General features: G+C 35.2%; 1 protein-coding gene across 10 annotated transcripts in view; it reads right to left on the reverse strand.

Annotated features, from left to right (window-relative positions):
• The window catches only part of DCP2 (decapping mRNA 2), a 118,325-nt gene that overhangs the window by 64,892 nt on the left and 32,941 nt on the right, over positions 1–20,492 (reverse strand). For 9 of the 10 annotated variants that reach the window (XR_013167018.1, XR_013167017.1, XR_013167016.1 and 6 more), the window contains 6 exons: positions 15,604–15,755; positions 8,915–9,042; positions 8,402–8,500; positions 950–1,102; positions 711–823; positions 500–607 (listed from right to left, as the gene is read on the reverse strand). Coding sequence is in view for 5 of the 10 variants with exons in the window: in XM_077138940.1 (XP_076995055.1) it covers positions 500–607; positions 711–823; positions 950–1,102; positions 8,402–8,500; positions 8,915–9,042; positions 15,604–15,755 (753 nt within the window). In the remaining 5 variants the exon portion in view is untranslated. Of the gene's footprint in view, positions 1–499; positions 608–710; positions 824–949; positions 1,103–8,401; positions 8,501–8,914; positions 9,043–15,603; positions 15,756–17,100; positions 20,489–20,492 lie in introns of those variants that run through there. The other variant, XM_077138941.1, reaches the window with a different exon arrangement.

The following is a 20,492-nucleotide window of genomic DNA, read 5'->3' on the forward strand; positions in this document are numbered from 1 at the left end:
GGTACTTTTCATCTCCTCTACACAACAGATTCCAGTATCTCTCCATTTAATCTTTAACAGAAACCCAATTATCTCTCAAATTAGGAAATGAGAACAGAGACATAATACTAAAAAACACATACACAGAAGATTTTTCTATTCTTTTCTTTTCCTAGTGTTTTCTATCTATTCATTTAGAAAGCTGGTACCCTCTTTAGTGTACTATTTTAAAATAAACCTGAAGCTCTTTTCAACTCCAATTACCCTTTTTCATCTTATCAAAATCTTCAAAAAATTATTTTATTTACTGTTAGACCAGTAACCAAACAGCAACTATAAAAAAGGAATCCTGGGCGGTGTAACAGTGGCTCAGTTGCAGAATTCTTGCCTACCATGCGAGAGACCCAGGTCCATTTCCCACAGCCTGCCCATGTAAAAATAATGAATGAATAAAATAAATAAAGGAATCCTGTATCAAAAATTATCACAAAATCAGAATCCTATGAATATATTTCTTTACCTCAATTTTTCCACAGTGGGTTTAGCTGGTGTGCTACCAGCTGAGGAAAATCCATTGTCACTGTCTGAGGAATCGCCAAATCTTCGAGAAAGCCAGTCCCTTAATGGTCTATGGAAACATTAAGGGTTCAATTTTAAAACCTGGCTAAATAAAGCAATTGATTATCACAATCATGATGGTTAGTTTAGTATTTCAAGAAATATAAACATACCTGATAAATGGAATGGCCATAAAAAATTTGTTAGGTGCCAAACCAAGTTTGGATTTTGGGGTCATATCATTTCTATGACAGGGCAATTTCTCAATAGAGAACCACTCAATGTTCTGCAATACAGAAGAAAAAAAATTAATTCAGTTAATTATTAGCAAGGAGTTTTAAATAGCAATTTCCTATTTCATTCAAATGGGATATTATCCAGCAACCTGCAAATACTATCAATTATTACATACCCGAATTTCTCTCCTGGTTTTTGGGTTAAATTTTGTATCTTTTGGAATTCCTGGAATGATGTACAAACGAGCAAGCTGATCATTGATACGAAGCTCAATGTAATCATCCTTACAAATATAATCTTTAATATCAAAACCAGTTTCTTCAAACACCTAGAAATAATGAATTTGGATACAGATTTTTAATTTCACCAGCTGGACCTACAGTTCATTAAAATTCATTTATTTAAAAGGCAAAAATTCAGAAATATTTAGGCAATAAAGGGCATGAAAACACTAGGCAAGGAGACAGAATATTCCAGATTAAGTTTCTTTATCTATTAAATGAAGGCAAATGTTAGAACACAACAGTGGTTTCCAATCTGTGGGAAGTACATCATGAGGGATGACATATGGATTTACGTCAGAGCCCACAAATCTATGTGTATACCAAGTTATATCCTAAAAATTATCTTGTACATGTAAATACAACTATTTTTCAAATAGGTGAAAATTGGATTATGATTAATACCTTTTAAATAGAAAGTACAGCTACAACCACAAATGTTGCAGTGGGATGGGGAAGGAAGTTGTAAACTAAAAAGAATTAGCAACTACTGGACTGGATTAATCATTCTAAAACTACCCTCCCTTGACAGGACCTTCTTCAGGACTGTTTAGGTGTGGGAAAGGACTGTGTAGGGAAGAGGAGTGGTTAGAAGAACAGAAATCTAAGGAATTAATGTGGCATCTAACCTTCACTTTCCCCTTCAAGCAGAGAAGCCATACTCAATTTGATTAACAAATTCTGTTTAAAATTTTAAAATCACCGGTCTCTTCTAACCTTTAAATTCTCCTTTTAATAATAGTTGCATTGTTTTCACAAAGACCTTTCCCATTTCATCCCCCAAGTAAAAAAGGCTTTGAGCTCTTACTGGCTACAAACCACTGTCAATCTTTTATAATGGCGCTCTTCCTCTCCCCTCCTATTTCAGAATCTCTTAAACCAAAAGAACTGAATACGTTAAAACACATGCACAGGCCTCAATCTCTTGCAGGGTATGTGGAGGAGTTATTTCTACCCACTCCTGCTGCCTCTTTCCCCTTTGCCTTGTCAGTTCATGTAATCTTTCCACCTTGCTTAAATAAGGGCACACCTACTTCTCTCAGGCATGGGAAGCTGGGACTTGCCATTTATTTTCTCTCCATGACACCCAAGTCACTTCTATTACCATTTCTGTATACTCTACGTATACTAAGTCTTTTGATTCTAATTTTACAAACTAAATGAATATGCTCACTTGAAACTGTTCTAGGGTATTTAGGAAGAGGAGACATTTGTATTTACTACTTCTGGAAATGAGAGACTGGACACAGGAATACATCTGCAATACTGGGGGAAAAAAATTCTCATGTCCTAAAGTTTCTCTCCACCCACATTTGGTGGCACAGCTATACATAGAAACAGACCTGATCACTAACATTTGAACATACCTTCCCCAGAAAAAACTGAGGATTCAGTGAGAGGTTTCATCATTTCCCTCTTCCCAAAATCTTAACAATGTAACAAAATAGTCAATCATGTTGATTTATTTCATGACCCATGCATACTGTGTACAGTTTCCTCATTACAGCAAAAGTCCTATATTCAGAAGCTTTGGTTTTCCTTTTATTTGAAACTTAAGTCTAGTCTACTGTTTAAAGCAGACCTTCAAAATGTTTCAAATAGCAAATCAACCTTGATGGATAGTATCAGATTTATAACTAATAATTAAAACTGGTTACCTAAAAATTTACACAATGATGTGTTTCTCTTGATCAAAAAATACCATTAAGAGACAAGACATTCACACTACATTCATATCTATAATATGTTAAAAACTCCTAAGATATCAATAAAATAAGTAACACTGATATTTAAAAATGAGTTGGAACTTAATAAAAGAGAATATTCAAATGGCAATAAGAACATAGAAGACTTTCAACATTCAGATCTCAGGGAAATGCAAATAAAAACCACAATAAGATACCCTTGCATTCCCCCTTTAATAGCTAAAAAACCTTTCATTGATAATTCCAAGTGTGGGCTAGGATATGGCACAACTAAAACTTTCATACACTGCTGGTGCGAATGTAAACTGGTACATCCACTTGGAAAACTGGTACTAATATGCATATAACCTACTCATGACCCAGCAACTCCTCTCCTACAGGAATGCGGGCATATTTCCCTCAATGGACATGCACAAAAATATACACTGCAGCTTTACTTACAATGGCTAAAAACTGAAAACAATCCAACGAAAAGGGAATGAACAAAAATTTGTGGTTAATCTGTACACTGGATACACTACACAGAGCAACAAAAAAGAATCAACTACCAATACATACATCAACACAGACAAATCTCTCAGGAATTAAACCAAGAACAACATAGATGAATCTCAGAAAGTAAACTGAGACCAAGAAGCCAAACACAAAAAGAGTACCTACCTTAAAGAAAAAAAAAAAAGAGTACCTACCTAAAATAAAATTAAAAAGAATTTTAATTCCACTTATATGAGGCTTAAGAACAGTCAAAATTAATCAATGGTGATAGAAATCAAGACAGTGATTCCCTTCAGGAAGTGTAGGAAAGAGTACTAACTGGTAATGTTTTATATCTGGATGGTGGCTTCACAGGTATATGTATATATAAAAATAAGTAAGCTGTTTAGTTAAGATTAGTGTTATGTTTCTATGGTTCAAAAAAAGTTTAAAAAATAATTTATATATGGTTTTTAATTCTATTTTTATAGTTATTCTCTTTAATGCCCCTTTTTTTCCTCACTTTTTTATTGTATAGTATAAACTATATACAAAGCAAAGATATAAAAAAGAAGTAGTTTTCAAAGCACTCTTCAACAAGCAGTTACAGGACAGAACCCAGAGTTCATCATGGGCTACCATACAATCCTCTCAGGATTTTTTCCGTCTAGCTGCTCAAGAATATAGGAAACTAGAAGGCTTATTTTATTTTATCATCACAATTGTCTTTTTTTCCCCTTTTTTGTGAAAAAATAACATATATAGAAAAAAGCAATAAATTTCAAAGCACAGCACCACAACTGGTTGTAGAACATATTTCACGGTTTGACATGGGTTACAATCCCACACTTTTAGGTTTTTATTTCTAGCTGCTCTAAGTTACTGGAGACTAAAAGAGACATCAATTTAACAATTCAGCATTCAAATTCATTTGTTAAATCCTACCTTCTCTGTATAACTCCATCACCTTTCATTTTTCCATACCTCTCTATAGGGGTATTTGGGCTATGGCCATTTAAAGTTTTTCATACTGGAAGGGTCTGTCACTAATATGGGGTAGGGAGAACTAACTATATGATGTTCTGGAGAGGCTGAGTTAGGTTTCAGGACTTATCTGAACCAGGGACCCATCTCGAGATTGCAGGTTTCTGCAAAGTTACTCTAGTGCCTAGAACCCTGGTAGAATCTTATATATTGCCCTAGGTGTTCTTTAGGATTGGCTGGAATGGTTCGGGTTGGGGTTTGGCAGGTTATGACAGGTAGCAAGGTCTACCTGAAGCGTGCGAAAGAAGAACCTCCAGAGTAGCCTCTCGACTCTATTTGAACTCTCTGCCACTGATACTTTATCAGTTACACTTCTTTTCCCCCTTTTGACAGGATGCAATTGTTGATCTCACAGTGCCAGGGCCAGACTCATTCCTGGGAGTCATCTCCCATGTCACCAGGGAGACTTTCACCCCTGGATGTCATGTTCCACATAGGGGTCAGGGCAATTATTTCACTTGCAGAGTTGAATGCCCTTCTTTTTACTACTATCAGAAATCAAAGCACACATAGCCATTCATGTCAATCTGTATAATAATTAGAAACTATGCTAAAGTAAATCATATAATCTAAGTTCATGTGGGCAAAGTCCTATCTTTGTGTTACAAATAGAATCTAAATGAATACATGCTTAATAAAAATAAGTACTGAAGACAGACTGAGGAAATGTTTCAGATTACAGAAAACTGAAGAGGCAGGACAATTAAATGCAATGCATAAACCTGGCTAGAATCCTGGATTGAGGGGGGCGGGGAATGCTGAAAAGGATCATGACAGGAGAATTAACAATATAATATGTGAATATAAACTGTACTTTAGATAACACTATCCTATCAAAGTAACCGTGCTTACATTGTCCAAAATCTATCAAGATTAATAATACAAATGCATATCAAAGCCAGCTTCATTTCCATAAAATAAATTGTTTGGGGAAAAAAATGAGAAACAATACAAAATCTTGAAATCACAAATAGCTAAATATCATTTGCTAGTTTTCAAGGACAGACGGGTGCTTCATCAATAAAACTGTTACCAAACATGATTTCACAACTGACAACAAAAATTGAGGTTATCTTAAAACATGTGGTCAACAATATCTAGAAAACATTTTCACAACTTTGTCCTAAATCTACTTCACTGAGTAAAACTGTTGAAAAATAATCCAATTAACATTTTTCGGTGAACCAAAAAAGTCAAAGAAAAGACCAGAAACTACTAACCAAGATGGCCTTTAGTTCTCTATTGATAATTATTTGTACCTTATCAGTGAGAAGCCTATTTGCCATCACTTCTTTCAGCTCTACCCACACACACAGTCCTGTTTTAGGAGATGTCCAATTGTACTATTAAGTATAACAAAAACATTTCTAGACTCCCATAAATAGTGAAAAATTAACACTAATATAACTGTATGAATGGTATAATAAACCAAATAAAAATCTTAACAACCTAAAATAAGGGAGAAAGCTGCAATACTTAATGGTTTAAAAAAAAAAAAAAGAAGAAGATGCTTTAAGGCATAAGCCTAAATGGTACCTAGAACAGGAAACAAAACTTTACCCCATTTGTGAATATACTTGAAAAATCTTCCCCTTATATGTCAATATAATTAAAAATTAAAAGGAATAATGAAACATTAATATAAAATCTTACAAACAATGGAAGATCTTGTTTTTCAACTAAGCCTTAACACTAAAGCTTTCCCACTCTAAAACAATGCTGTTTCTATTATACTGTAGTACCATCAAGCGGCAGAAGGACGTACTGCAATTCCAGTGTGGCTCATGGAATACTTTCACCACTCACACCACTCATAAAATGCAAAAATGACAACACTCCACCTTAAAGATCAAGAATAAAGGACAAAAGATTAGTTTTGAAAGATCCTGATCCAAAAATCGACAGAAATTAAAGTTTAGTTTTTTCTGCCAAGTTCCTTTATCAACTAAAAAAAGATATTATTTAGATCAAAAAAAAAGTTTAGAAGTTAGGATTCTTATCATCAAAGGGAAAATTTTTGACTGAAATAAAGGTATAATCGTTCCTCAAATTTTCAGAGCAAGACAGAAATTCTAAAACATAAAAAAATAATCTGCAATGATCCAAATCAGAAGGGCAAGTATTTCAAAACAATAAGGCTGAAAAATTATAAATTCTTTCTGTTTACAAATATGTGTGTATGTTTAGAAAGCCTCAGGCATCCATACATTAATATTTCTTGAGTATGTGTATTGTAGTAGTTAAAGGACATGGACTCCAGAGCCAGAATACCAGAGTTTGGTACCTGTTCTGTGAAACAGAAATGGTACCAAATTAACTGTGAAACCTTGGCCATCCTTTGGTAAAGAACGTGGAACAACTGAAGCTCTCGTAAGCTGCTGTTAGGAATTTATACCACTTACAAAAAAGTCTGGCAGTATGCCCTCAATCGTGAGGCTTACTCTTGTGAAGCTTATGTAGTAGCAGAGAAGCTTAGACTACCTATAGGCATGCTTAAGAGTTACTTCTGGAGGACCTCTGTTGTTGCTCAGATGTGACCTCAGTCTCTCTAAGCCCAACTCTGCAAGTGAAATCACTGCCCTTCCCCCTACGTGGGACATGACATCCAGGGGTGAATGTCTCCCTGGCAATGCAGGAGATGACTTCCAGGGATGAATCCAGACCTGGTACCAGGGAATCAACAATTCCATCCTGACCAAAAGGGGGAAAAGAAGAAGAATCAATAAAGTATCAGTGGCAAAGAGAGTTCAAACAGAGACAAAAGGCTACTCTGGAAGTGGCTCTTACGCAAGCTTCAGGTAGACCTTGCTACCTGTCATAACCTGCCAACCCCCAACCAGGACCATTCCAGTCAATCCTAAAGAACACCTAGGGCATGGGCGGGCCATGGTGGCTCAGCGGCAAGAATACTTGCCTGCCATGCCAGAGGACCCGGGTTCAATTCCTGGTGCCTGCCCATGTAAAAAAAAAAAAAAAAAAAAAAAAAGAGTTTAAGAACACCTAGGGTAATATGTAAGATCCACCAGGGTTCCAGGCACTAGAGTAACTTTGCAGAAACCTACAACCTCCATTTGGGTCCCTGGTCCAGATAAGTCCTGAAACCTAGCTCAGTCCATCCAGAACATCAGACAGTTCCATCTCCCTACCCCATATTACTGACAGACCTTCCAATACCAAAAATTTAGAATTGCCATGGTCCAAACACTCCTAAAGAGAGGAATGGAAAGATCAAAGGTGCTGGCGGAATTATACAGAGAAGATAGGACTTAACAAATGAATATGAATGCTGAATCATTAAATTGATATCTCTTTTAGTCTCCAGTATTTTAGAGCAACCAGAAGTAAAAACCTAAAATAGTGAAATTGTAACCCATGTCAAAGTCTGAAATATGTTCTATAACTAACTGTGGTGCTGTGTTTTGAAATTTATAGCTTTTATGTATATATGTTATTGTTCACAAAAAAGAAGGAAAGAAAGTCGATTGTGATGAAAAAAAAGTATTTAAGCCCTCTAGCCTCCTATATTCTAGAGTAGCTAGAAGGAAAAATATGAGGACTGTATGGTAGCCCATGATAAACTCTGGGATCCGTCCTGTAACCACTAGTTGAAGAGTGCTTTGAAAACTATTGCTTTTTTATTTCTTTGCTTTGTATATATGTTATACTATACAATAAAAAAAGTTAAAAATATAAAAACTGTCTGGCAGTGTCTTAAATAGTTGAAACATGCACCTACCACATTACTTGGCCGTTCCAGCCTTAGTTATTTATTCAAGAGATATAAAAGCATATGTCCACACAAAGATTTGTACCTAAATGCCAAAACTGGGAACAACCTAAACGTCCAACAGCAAATAAATGGGTAAATCATAATTCATCCATACAATGGAATATGACACAGTAACAGAAAAGAATGAACTACTGATACATACAACAGTATGAATCTCAAGATAATTTCATTGAGTGAAAAAAGGCTAGAGAGAAAAAGAATAATATATGACCTCAGCTACATAAAATTCTAATCTACCAAAAAAACAGTCCAAATAAGTTTATATGGCTAAAAACAAAAAATACAACTCAGATCTTAACAGCCAAATGTTTCAAACTGTAATGGTAACTTACCTCTCTAGCAGCACAATCATGAGGAGCTTCTTCTTTATTTACTTTTCCTTTTGGAAATCCCCAGCCTGATTTTGCTAAATACCCCTGAACCAGTAGTACCTACAAAACAAGAAGAGATTAAAATAAAACTTACCTTTTTTCTAAAATCAAAGGTATGTTACTCCTTACATAAGAGAATTGTTATCATCAATAATTTTACACTGTACTTGGTTTAAAAATTTTCCATGAATATTATACAACTACTGGTATGAAAAAAAGGCATTCTGCCCATTTTTAAAAAATATTTCCTCAACAATGAAGTGATACTTCTTTGTATTAAACCACATTGCAACAAGTCTAAAATTTTAAGATTCAGAATGCAGACAAACTAAATTTGGCATTTAGCACTAAAAACTAAGTATCTTTTAAAACATCCATTCAGAACATTACATAAATAACATTTTGTTAATAGACTGAAATGTAATAGCTGATCACCATTTCACTAAAAACCTTTTGCTACTTTATTTCACTCACATTTTCAAGTGTCTCATCAAGAATAATTGCACCATATGTTGGTACTCCCATTTTATATTCTTTCCATTCATCCAAAACTTTTTCCACATCTTCACCTTGAGGCAGCAAAAATGGACAATGACTGAAGAGTATAAACAGTGTCAAGGAAGCTACTTTCTCCTTTAATACAGCTTGAGCCCTTACATACAGAAATCCATTTAAATCAATTGTAAATTTTACATGAAATCACTCAAATCTTCACCACACTTAAGTTAAACCTGTTTTTCCCCCCAACATTTGTTATCTCTTGAACAAATTACTGCCAACTCCTGCAATTAGCCAGGACATAAAACTGAATCAAGAAAGTTTTGGGTACTCACAGCCCGGATCCTTAAGTTACACAAGTGAATTTAGGACCATGTGAACACCTCAAACACTTCTCACTGAGTTAAATTCATTACATCAGGGAATCAACAGATACTAAAACTCATAGCAAGATATGGAAGTAGAGCATATATATATTGAAGAGCAAAAAAATGTTTAAAAAGGAGAACTAGGGATAAGCCATACCATTCTGTACTGTTTGAACTTCTTTGCCATGTATATGTATTCCATTTAAAATTTAAAAAAAAAAATTAAGTTGAAGATTTAATAAGGATTAGAGGGAAAGGCAAATCTAGATATTAAGGAAAATACAGATAATTTCAAAAGAAACTAAAATATGAGCATATTTTCAATCATATGGATAACTACCTATATCAAGTACTACTACTTGATTTCAGAGACTATACTGGCACTAGTACTACTTTCATTGTTGTGAGCAACCTAATGTGCAAATGATGCATTAGGGCTAAATGAAATTCCAACATGCTACAGAAAGGAAGATTTCACAGCAAATGAAGCAAAAATAGGTGGTGGAAGAAGTGGTAGTACAAGGCATGTCAAACTCAAAACACTCTTAGAGGAAATCAGTATAATACCCTCATGGTGATCAGGTTTGTTTTAAACAAGGACAGCACACAGGGATTTAACTCCCAGAGATGATTCCGGCCCTGGCACCACAGGATCAACAATTCCACCCTGACCAAAAGGGGGAAAAGAAGTGTAACTAATAAAGTATCAGTGGCTGAGAATTCAAATAGAATCAAGAGGCTACTCTGGAGATCACTCTCACACAAGCTTCAGTTAGACATTGCTGCCTACCATAACTTGCCAAACTCCAACCAAAACCATTCCAGCCAATCATAAAGAACACTTAGGCAAGATATAAGATTCTACAAAGGTTCCATGTATTAGGGGAACTTTCCAGAAACCTACAACTTCCAAATGGGTCCCTGAGCCAGATAAGTCCTGAAACCTAGAGAGCCCAGCCTCTCCAGAACATTAGCTAGTTTCATCTCCCTACCCCATACTACTGACAGCCCCTTCCAACATGAAAAAGTTAGAATGGCTATAGCTCAAATACCCCTAAAGAGTGGGATAGAAAGATCAAAGGTGATGGTGGAGGTATACAGAAAAGGTAGGGTTTAAGAAACAAATTTAATTGCTGAATCATTAAATTGGTATTTCTTTTAGTATTCAGTATCTTAGACTAGCTAGGGGTAAAAACCTAAAATGGTGGAATTGCAACCCATACCAAACTCTGAAATACATTACACAACTAATTGCTGTGCTGTGCTTTGAAATTTATTGCTTTTTTGTATATATGTTATTTTTCACAAAAAAGAAAAAAGTCAACTGTGACGATAAAAAATATTTATTCCTTAGTCTAGCTAGCTTTCTATATTCTGGAGTAGCTAGAAGGAAAAATCTGAATAGATAGTATGACAGCCCATGACAAACTCTGGGACCTGTCCTGTAAATACTTGTTGAAGAGTGCTTTGAAAACTATTGCTTTTTCATTTCTTTACTTTGTATAAATGTTATATTATACAATAAAAAAAGTTAAAAAAATAAATACCAAAAAAAATCACACATCACATCCTTGTTATTAACTTGAATTTTATGAGTTCTACAATATTGTATTTAAGTCATTTGGGTTTTATAACTGTATTAAGAACTAAAGTGGCCCTCAAATAGCTCAAAGAATTCAACTATCTATGATACCATTGTAATTAAAAGACAGGAATGAGGTTAATCTCAATATAATTATTCCATGCCTTCATTTTGGGAAGGGAAAAAAAAAGATGAAAGTTTGGATGCAGCATTTACTGTTAAGGCCTACAGTGGTACTATATTGTCTTACTAAGATTCTGAGCAGTATATCCCAATAAAGGTTGGCTTTAGATGTTTAGTAATATTTCTTATTTGTTTTCAAGTCACCACAACTTTGTTTTTAATCTAAGCAAAGTATAAGTTTTTAAATAAATGGATAATTTTTCATTAAAAATTTAATCATAGAGAAACTGACATAGAAAGACCCCAGGAAGAGGTAACTTCTATTTGTTCAGACAGTGGCATGTTTATACAGCATTTTTTTTCCCTTTTTTTTCCTTCTCCCTACAATGTTCCTAATAATTTCAATGTGCATCAAGTATCTCTACAAAAGGGTGAAATTTCCAACAGCTATTTCATTTTTTTTACAAATTAAACAACTTCTTTAAAAAGAATAACAAAAAAGGTTTAGTGAAAGAAATAAATCAATTGACTTAACCCTGGAAACTTCTTTGACTTCATTTATCCATTTTCTCTTTCCTAGGACTATCACAATAACTAAGCTGACTGAACCAACCAATCACACAGTTCAAGACTGATTCACTTGCAATTAACATAGAAAAGAACCTATATAAGTCCGTGTCCAAGTCCACACAAAGTTAGCAACTAACAGAACTAAACACCAAATCTTAAATGACATCAATTTCCCAAATGACAATTCTTCCACCCTCCTTCACACATAACATTACATAATCACAATGCAACTCAACCGTGGAAGAAGGAATTTTAAAAGTACATTTTTAATGAGAATGTACTTAATTAGAAATCATATGTAAATAGAAAAACCCTACACTATGTATTGATTAACTGTTACTCTACAGCATGAACTGAATAATTGTTAACTGACATTTCTAATTTTACTAAAATTCTTATCTGACTACTGTCTGATTTCCTTAATCCCAAAACCAAATTATTTTAAGTCCTGAACCTGGGCTACAATTCTGAATAAAAACAGAAAATAGGTTAGACTGGTTAGATTTTAAGCACATGGCCATATTACACATATTCTATCTTCTTAAGAACAATGTAAGGGGCACAAGGGTAGTTCAGTGGTAGAATTCTCAACTGCCATGTGAGAGACCTGAATTCAATTTCTGGCCCAGGCATTTCCCCTACCCCCCCAAAAAATAAAATAAAGTAAATGGTGCTACATTAATGGGATAGTCACTTGAAAAAAAATGAAATGTGACCCCACCATATAGCATGCAAAAAAAAAAATTGAGTGGTTTTACATAGTCTTTTATTCAAACATTTCTGGAAAAAAAAAATGAGATACCTGTTTGAAGTATAATCAAGAGTGTAATTTCCATCCTAAATACTACCATTAATTTAGATGATTTCAATTTCCCCAGGGACACGTATCTCAAACTCAAGCCTCGGTTCCTTGATTTCCTTGTCCTTCATATCCACTCCTACCAAGGAACCAATTCTCACAGCAACACTCTGGATCTTGCCATCACTAGAGATATTTTGGCAGTTTGACTAAAACAAAACTACAATCTTTTACAGCTTTCTTTTAATCCTGCCTTCTATATCCTTATTTTATGTAAATCTTTGTTTTCAGTTCTCATATTGTTAATCCTCTGTCTTTATTTTCTTTCTTAACCTCCATCATCCATCACTTTAATCACTCTCTCACTTGAATGGCAATCTCTTGGTTGTTCTCTGAATATAGCGCCCTAGCAAAACTTCAACCCTGGAGCAAACCCAGAAATCCTATGCCTGTACCCAGTTTGCTGAGTGTGTGTGTGGGGGGGGGGGGGGGAGAAAAAAAAAATCACAAGACTATGTACAATTTGCAAAAGAGAAAACAGAAGCATAGAAAAGTCCAATTTATCTATCTCTCTATCAACATGGCAAGCAAATTCACCACCCTCCCCCCTTTCCACGTGGGACATGACTGCCAGGGGTGTAAACTGTAAATTTCCCTGGCAACATGAGACAGAAATCCTAGAATGAGCTAGGACTCAGCATAGGGGTCTCAACCGAAAGGGGGAAAAGAGAAATGAGACAAAATAAAGTGTCAGTGGCTGAGAGATTTCAGAGTCGAGAGGTTATCCTGGAGGTTATTCTTACTGAAACTGTACAGCTGTGTTCCAATAGCCATATTTCTTGAAGATGAATGTATAATGATACAGTCTTGCATCTGCTGCTCCTTTTATCTACGATAATTGACAGATGAGTAAAAAATATGGATTAAAAGAAATAATGGGGGAACAAATGTTAAAATGAATTGAGTAGATTGAAATACTAGTGAGGGAGTAAGGGGGATAGAAAAAAAATAGGGGGAACAAAGGTTAAAATCTATTGAGTAGATAGAAATACTACTGGTCAATGAGAAGGATGGGTAGGGAATATGGTGTGAGTTTTATCTTTTTGTTTCTTTTTCTGGAGTGGTATGAATGTTCTGAAGGAAGATCTTGGTGATGAATATACTACAACGTGATAGTATTGTAAGCCACTGATTGTACACAATACACGGAATGTTTGTATGTTAAGAATGTTCATGTTCATATGTTGCTTTGTTTTGATAATACAAAATAAATAGAAATAATAAAAATAAAAATAATTTTTTTAAAGTACAATTTGCCCAAGTTCCCAGAGCTACTAAATGTAAAAGAAAGGATGCTAACCCACGGAATCTGGCTCCAGAAGTCATGTTAGCATTTCATAGCCTTTAGCCTCTCCAATCCACTATGTGATAGGTACCACAAACTCAACTTCTCCATAACTGAACCCATCATTTCTCCAAAAATTTCTCTTTTATTTTCCTGTGAATGGAATAGCACACCCATTCACTCAACTACTCAAACCAGAAGCCTGGGTACCACACTGGATTCTTCCTTCTATCTCTTCTCGGCTGTCCAATGTTTCATCAATTTTGCCTCCCAAATATCTTTCAAATTTGACTTCATCTATACTGTAAGTTTCTATTATCTCTCTAAGCCTGTGAAATAGCACTTTAAATAAGCTACCACCTCCAGTCTTGCCTTCTTATAATTCACTGTCCACTCTATTCCAGAGTGTCTTTCAAAAACACTCCTTTAGAGAAAAATAAAGTAAATGTGGCAAAATGTTAACGGGTGACTCTAGATAAAGGGCATTATCCCAGTTTACTAAAAGATTCTTTCAACTTTTCTGAAAATTGAAGTTTTTCCCAAAATAAAAAGTTTAATTTAAAAAAAATCTTGTTTCTCTATATAAAGTCCAAGTAAACAGGGCCTCCAAGACCCCTACACCCTTTAGCCCCTAACCATCTAGCATCATTTCATCTCTCCTCACTTACTCTACAATCCATAAATACTTAACTCTTTCCACTTCCTTACTTAGATCAAAGGCTCAGTCTAGTCCCAAATGTGGGTTGGTTAAAGACCTTATTGTTTCCTATCTCAAGTACTGCTAACAATCCACCCTACCCTGACAAATAAATCTTGAGTATCATTTTCAAATGATCTGAGTACCATGAATTTATCTTTGCTTAAAAACTTTCTGTGGTTAATCACTGTCTAGAACAGCATTTTGTCCATTCTCTGCAAAGCCCTAAGGGTTCCTTACTTCCAGTGTTAAGTAATTGGGAGCTGGAAGCAAGGGTATCATAGGGTATCACAAGTCCCTTAACCCTGCTCCAACTCTGGTTTAGTATAGGAACTTCTGAGTATAATTCCACTAGAATGTATGAGCTATGATTAAAAGATGACCTACGGAATGAAAATCAAAGTACCTTGGCTAAAGATTTAAGAACTCCCACAATACCCCTCTACATACCTTTCCGTCTATATCTTCTATTTCCAAAAGAGCCCTCTGCTCAATACAAACTAAATTACTTTCCAAGATATCCTTTATACTTTCCAACTCTCCAATTTTGTTCAGGCCCTTTTCCTCTACCTAGAACATATTCTCTGCTTCTGTCTACTTAAAAAATCCTCTATTCCCTTAAAAATATAGCTTTGCCTAATATCTTTTCATCATTTCTCCAAATTCGAAAAACAGTTAAGATAAAGGCCATTAGTTAGTTATCAATTTTTTGCCTTGTGACATAGCTTTTATAATTAACATATTATGACATCATATTTGTCTTATTTGTACATGGGAGGGAAAAGCTTCTTTGAAGGCAAGGACTTCTTTGTAACTGCTATAGAACCAAAAATATTACTTTGAACATAATTACTTGCGGAATTTCTCTCCCAGAAAGATACTGATCTGATTAAAGATCATCTGATTAAATGGAACAGCAAGAAGAAAATTAAAAAACAGAGCAGTTCTAGAAATAGGCTAGCTTTAATTGCCCAAAGAAAACTAAATTAACTTTAACCATCAGTGCACATTTCAAGGGGTCCTATTAAATTGTGGCAGACATTTGTATTTGACAATTTTTAGAAATCAACCTTGATTTGTCTAATAGGCTATAAATCCCAAAGACAAGCAAAAGAAAATTAATGCTACAATATTTTTATTTACAAGAATTAAAACAGTCATTACACTAGTAAAAAGGATATCAGCTTTAGCAAAGTCTCTTATCCCACACTGAGGTAATCCTGGTGTGTTCTGCATGTAGAAATCCAAGTAAAACCAATGGGCAAGTTCAATCTGAAAACATACTCGGATTGCATTATCTCTTTCCTCGCTGGGAATATGCAAAATAAATCGGCTGTCAAAAACAAAACACATAAAAATTACATTTACAAATGACACAGAATTTATACATCTAAGTGAATGTGATTCACAGTGGGTCACCTTAAACAGCTAACCAATTATAGCTTCTACCTGTAAGCATTTTGGTGATCCTTTTTTTGTAGTGACCTTCAAAGAGTTTGAATGACACAAAATCAATCCACTGGTTTTTAAGAGTCACATTTAAAAAAAAAAAATCAAACATTACCCAGTTTGTTCATTAGCTACATTGTTATTCATTATTCACTAGCTATCCTGTTAAGTGGGCCGTTTCCAAGTTTCAAATTAAACCTCAAAAAAAAGCACCTTAAATTACAGCAACAATGTAACATTCCAGTAGGGGAATGATTAAGTAAATGAAAGGGCAAATTCATGCACAGTAAGCTACATTTCAATATGCAAAAGTTATGAGTGAAAGGAACTTAAATTGCACATACACACTAAGAACAAAATGTGCAACATGCAATCCTGATAGCATCTAAAATACAAAATCTAAACACTTCTGTATGGCATTTGAGATCAGGTTCCTGACCACCAGGCCCAATCTCTTTAATCTCTCTTTGAGGTTCTTTACATCCAGTGATGCCTAATTCTTGAACTGCCAACATGTTGGAAGTTGTCATTTACAAACTATATTTACTCTCCCCCTTCTCTAGTCTATGAAGTAAACTCCTAATTGATCCTTCAACACTTACAAACACTCCTCTTCTATGTAGGTACATCAGACTCTCTGAACAGACTTCTGTAACTCTTTCAGACTCCCATTCCATTACAGTAATTATCAGATTATTACAACTGTCTACAAACTCTTCTAAATTAATTCAGAGGTATCATCTGAAATCTTTGCATCTTTTTATTTCCAGAGTCTAATAAGCTGATATATACTAATAGTTATGTACTGGTACTTACAATTTATCTTTTGAATGCTTACATAGGTTCCCAGTCCTAGTAAAATGGAATAAGCATACTCTACTTCCTCCCTCCCTCCCATAAAATGTAGCTCTACTACCTGGACAGAATGCATATAGCAGCTACTTGAGAACTTCAAAAACTAAACAGTAGCAGAAACACTGGGAAAGACAACCAGTATTCAAACTCAATTTACCATTTCCACCCCCTCAGTATTCTCTGACTCGAGTGGTAGGGGGGGAATTGGTCTGAAAGTGGACAGTGGCAGGAATAGAGAGAGCTCCATAAGATCTTTAATTTTGACACAAGACAGTAAGGGAAATTCCCCCTTTTTTTCTCTTCTCTCTTCACTCAAACCCCAATCCCCAAGAAATCTCCTGTGGGCAGCAAAAGTGGCAGGAAAATGTACTCACAGAGGCCAGGAACCTTCCTCCTCCATTTGTACAAACTAGTCCCAACAGAAGGACCAGACTCCATTGGTTTTTTCTTCTGTCATCCAGCCACTTCATTCCAAAAATGGGAAGTTCACAATAAATGTGCAGCAAAGTGACTTCTTTGCCAGAGGACTGAGAAGGTGAGCTCCAGGTATCAGAAAGTATCAGGGAGATAGCAGAATGGAGTTCAGAAAATGGTCCCATACAGTTTATGAATTCCAGGGCTCAACTCGGAGCTCAAGATGCTTGGATTAGATTAGAAACAGCATACCACACTTTGAGTACTGAACAGTAACATGGACTACTAACCAGCTCCTAGGCTGGCCACTCGGTGGTGCCCACAGAACAGCACTGCAAAGACTCCCCTTCTTTTATCTGATTTTATTTCATTTATCCCCATGTCTCAATGTCTATCTTTTTTAGTTTGAGGTATTTTCTGTTGACTTGTCCTACAGAAAAAGAGGAATGAATTCTCTTTCCATTTTCTCATTTCTCCATTCTCCCAATAATACTATACTAAAGTTTTGGTTAAATAAGTTTTTCAACCTCAGCATTATTGACCTTTTTGAGCAGATAACTAAGTATATGCTCTTCCCATGCACTGTAAAATGCTTAGCATCATCTCTAGCCTCTCTCTATCCAGATATCAACGGAACCACCACCCTCAGTTGTGACAGCCAGAAATGTCTCCAGGTTATCATCAAAATGTCCAAACATTCCTGGGGTGGAGAAATGCAAAATCACCTCTACTTAAGTACTACTGGGTTAGAACATTTAGTCTTCACACTGCTATGATTTCACACACAATTCACAACTAAGACACATGGTAAATTTTTGCTTTCCTGAACGATTCTTTGTTATCCCTATGATTAATAATAATCTTTTCCTTTGCTTCATTTTCTCTATACTTATCACTAATTCAACCCTCCACCAGTTTTCTATTTTTTTCTCAAAATTTTCATTCAGATACATCAGTTTCATCTTGAAAACTTTCCTAAAGCCTCCTGATCTGTTCCAACCTGGACTGGTTCCCCTCTACACTCTGCATATCTGTCACCTCTACACTAGTGTTCCACGATTTCTTATACCTCTATTTTATATTAAATCTCATGTTTCTTATATCCTATGTTCCTCCCTCTCTTGATTTACTTCCTTGTCTTAAGTACATACTCGCATACCTTCTGGGGGAAGGATACAAGGGAAGTAAATATTGAGACACTGAACATCTAAAAGCATCTTTATCTTCACACTTGATAAAGTAACTGGACAAAGACTTTTAGGTTGGAAATCATTTTCCTTCAGAAGTCTAAAGAGATTACTCCCTCCTTTCAGCTTTCAATTTTGATGTTGAGAAGACTGAAGTCATTCACATTCTTAATCCTTTGTATATGACCTGTTTTTCTCAGTCTGGCAACTCCTAGGATATTCCTTCTGTTGCTAGTGTTTTCAAGTATCTCAGTGCACTGGCCATTCTATGGGCCATATCTATTTGAAACTTCTTATCAGTCAGTGCTGAAAAGTTTTCTTGAATTATTTTGTTGATTATTTCCTTCCCTCCATTGTTTTTTGGGCCTTCAGGACTGTTTCTCTTACAATTCTGTCTTTTCTCTATTATGTCTACATCTGCTTTTTCCCCCTCTAATTTCTAGGCAACTTCCATAATATCTTGCAATCCTTCCACTGAGGTTTTTGTTTCTGCTTTCATATTTTTAATTTCCACAAGCTTTTTTCAGTTTTTTAATTATGCCTTTATTGAGTATACATTCTTATCTCATGGTTGCAAAAATCTGCTTCTACGGAGATCAATTTAAGTTTGAATTTTATTTTTTTTTTATTTTCTTCTACTTGCATAGTCCTAGCTGCTCTTTTCTAATAGTTTTGATCTCTACCTTTCATATTAAAAAGACTTTCTCAGAAATTCATACTTAGGTGTAGTTGCCACAAAGCTGCTTAGAGGCTTGTTGAACTATGAGGTACAATTTAAGGTGATCTGGCTAAGCCATTTAGTTAGGAAACTCCAATGCCATTATCAATAGTCTTTCATCTTGGGCTGGTTAGACTGTTTACAGAACAATCTTCTACTTTGAAGGTAAAGGCCTAGCTGTCAAATTCTGGGAGCTGAGTAAGGTAAGAGAGCTAAGGATCCTCAGCATACAAGATGCATAAATTTACTTTTCAGTATTCTCTCAATCTGGAGTAGACTGAGACTACAGTATTCTCATTCTATTTTTATAAGTCTGCTGAGTCACACATTACTCTTCTATCTGCTTTATAGTTTCCAAAAATCTGTTGTTCATCTCTACCCTTTCTTCCCTTCCTTGTAGAAGGGAATGTAAACCAAAAAAACAATTTAAAAAACTGTTTTAGTGGACTTTCAGAAGGGAGAAAGCAAAAGTAGATGTGCTATTCAATCTACCATTTTTAATAAGATATTTCCATTTCAGTAAATTTCAAGAGGACATTAGCCATGAGCTAAAATGTGTTAAGAAAAAATGTCCAGGACAAGGAGAAAGCCAAGCCTCTTCTCATACTAATCCAGAAAAGCCCCAAGTGGAGAAAGAAAACTGGATGATGGTATAAGGAATGCATTTAAAATCAAGGGCTAGTAGCAAGGTTTGTTATTAAAATAGAAAAGTGTCCACTCCTCTTTTACTTCTCTGACAGTCAGGAGTTTACTCTAAAAGGAAGAGTCTGAAAAACACAACACCAGAGGGTTCTCTTCTAACTTTATAAAATATTTGTGTTGGCACCCCACAGCAAAGGATGGTATGAAAGGACGGACCTCCAGTATAAGACCCAACTCGTAGCAACTCAATTATAGGAAAAGCTTATCAAGAAATAAGCTCCTTTACTGCCTCATTTTTAATATGAAAAGGCAACCAAAAATATCCACTATCTAAGGAAAACCTGGGGCACGACAAAAAAAAAAAAAAAAAAAATGGCCCTGAAGAAAACATAACTCAGGAACCAAAAGAACAGAAAATGGGGGTTGGGTGAGGGGTGGGAGGTAGAACTAATTAGTGTCCTTAAAGAAATGTCAAGACCATTGCTTTTTCAAAGTTGCTGTATTTTTTTCTTTTTTTAAGATAGAATGTAAGAGTCCTTAGAAATTAAAACTATCATCACATGATATTGTAAGCCACTGACTGTAACCACGTCAAGAATGTTTTTATGTCTGTTCGTTGTTTATAATAAAAATATTAATTAAAAATTAAAAAAAAAACTATAATCACTAAAATTCAACAAAAGCCCTGGAAGACAGTGTTGAGGAGGTCTCCAAGAACCCTGGTACTCAAAGTGTGGACCCTGAACCACTTAGGAGCATAAAAGGAGCGTAAGAAGAGAAACAGATATTTTAGATATGTAAGAAC

The sequence above is a fragment of the Tamandua tetradactyla genome, chromosome 21 (genome assembly GCF_023851605.1).
Source record: "Tamandua tetradactyla isolate mTamTet1 chromosome 21, mTamTet1.pri, whole genome shotgun sequence".
NCBI lineage: Eukaryota > Metazoa > Chordata > Mammalia > Pilosa > Myrmecophagidae > Tamandua > Tamandua tetradactyla.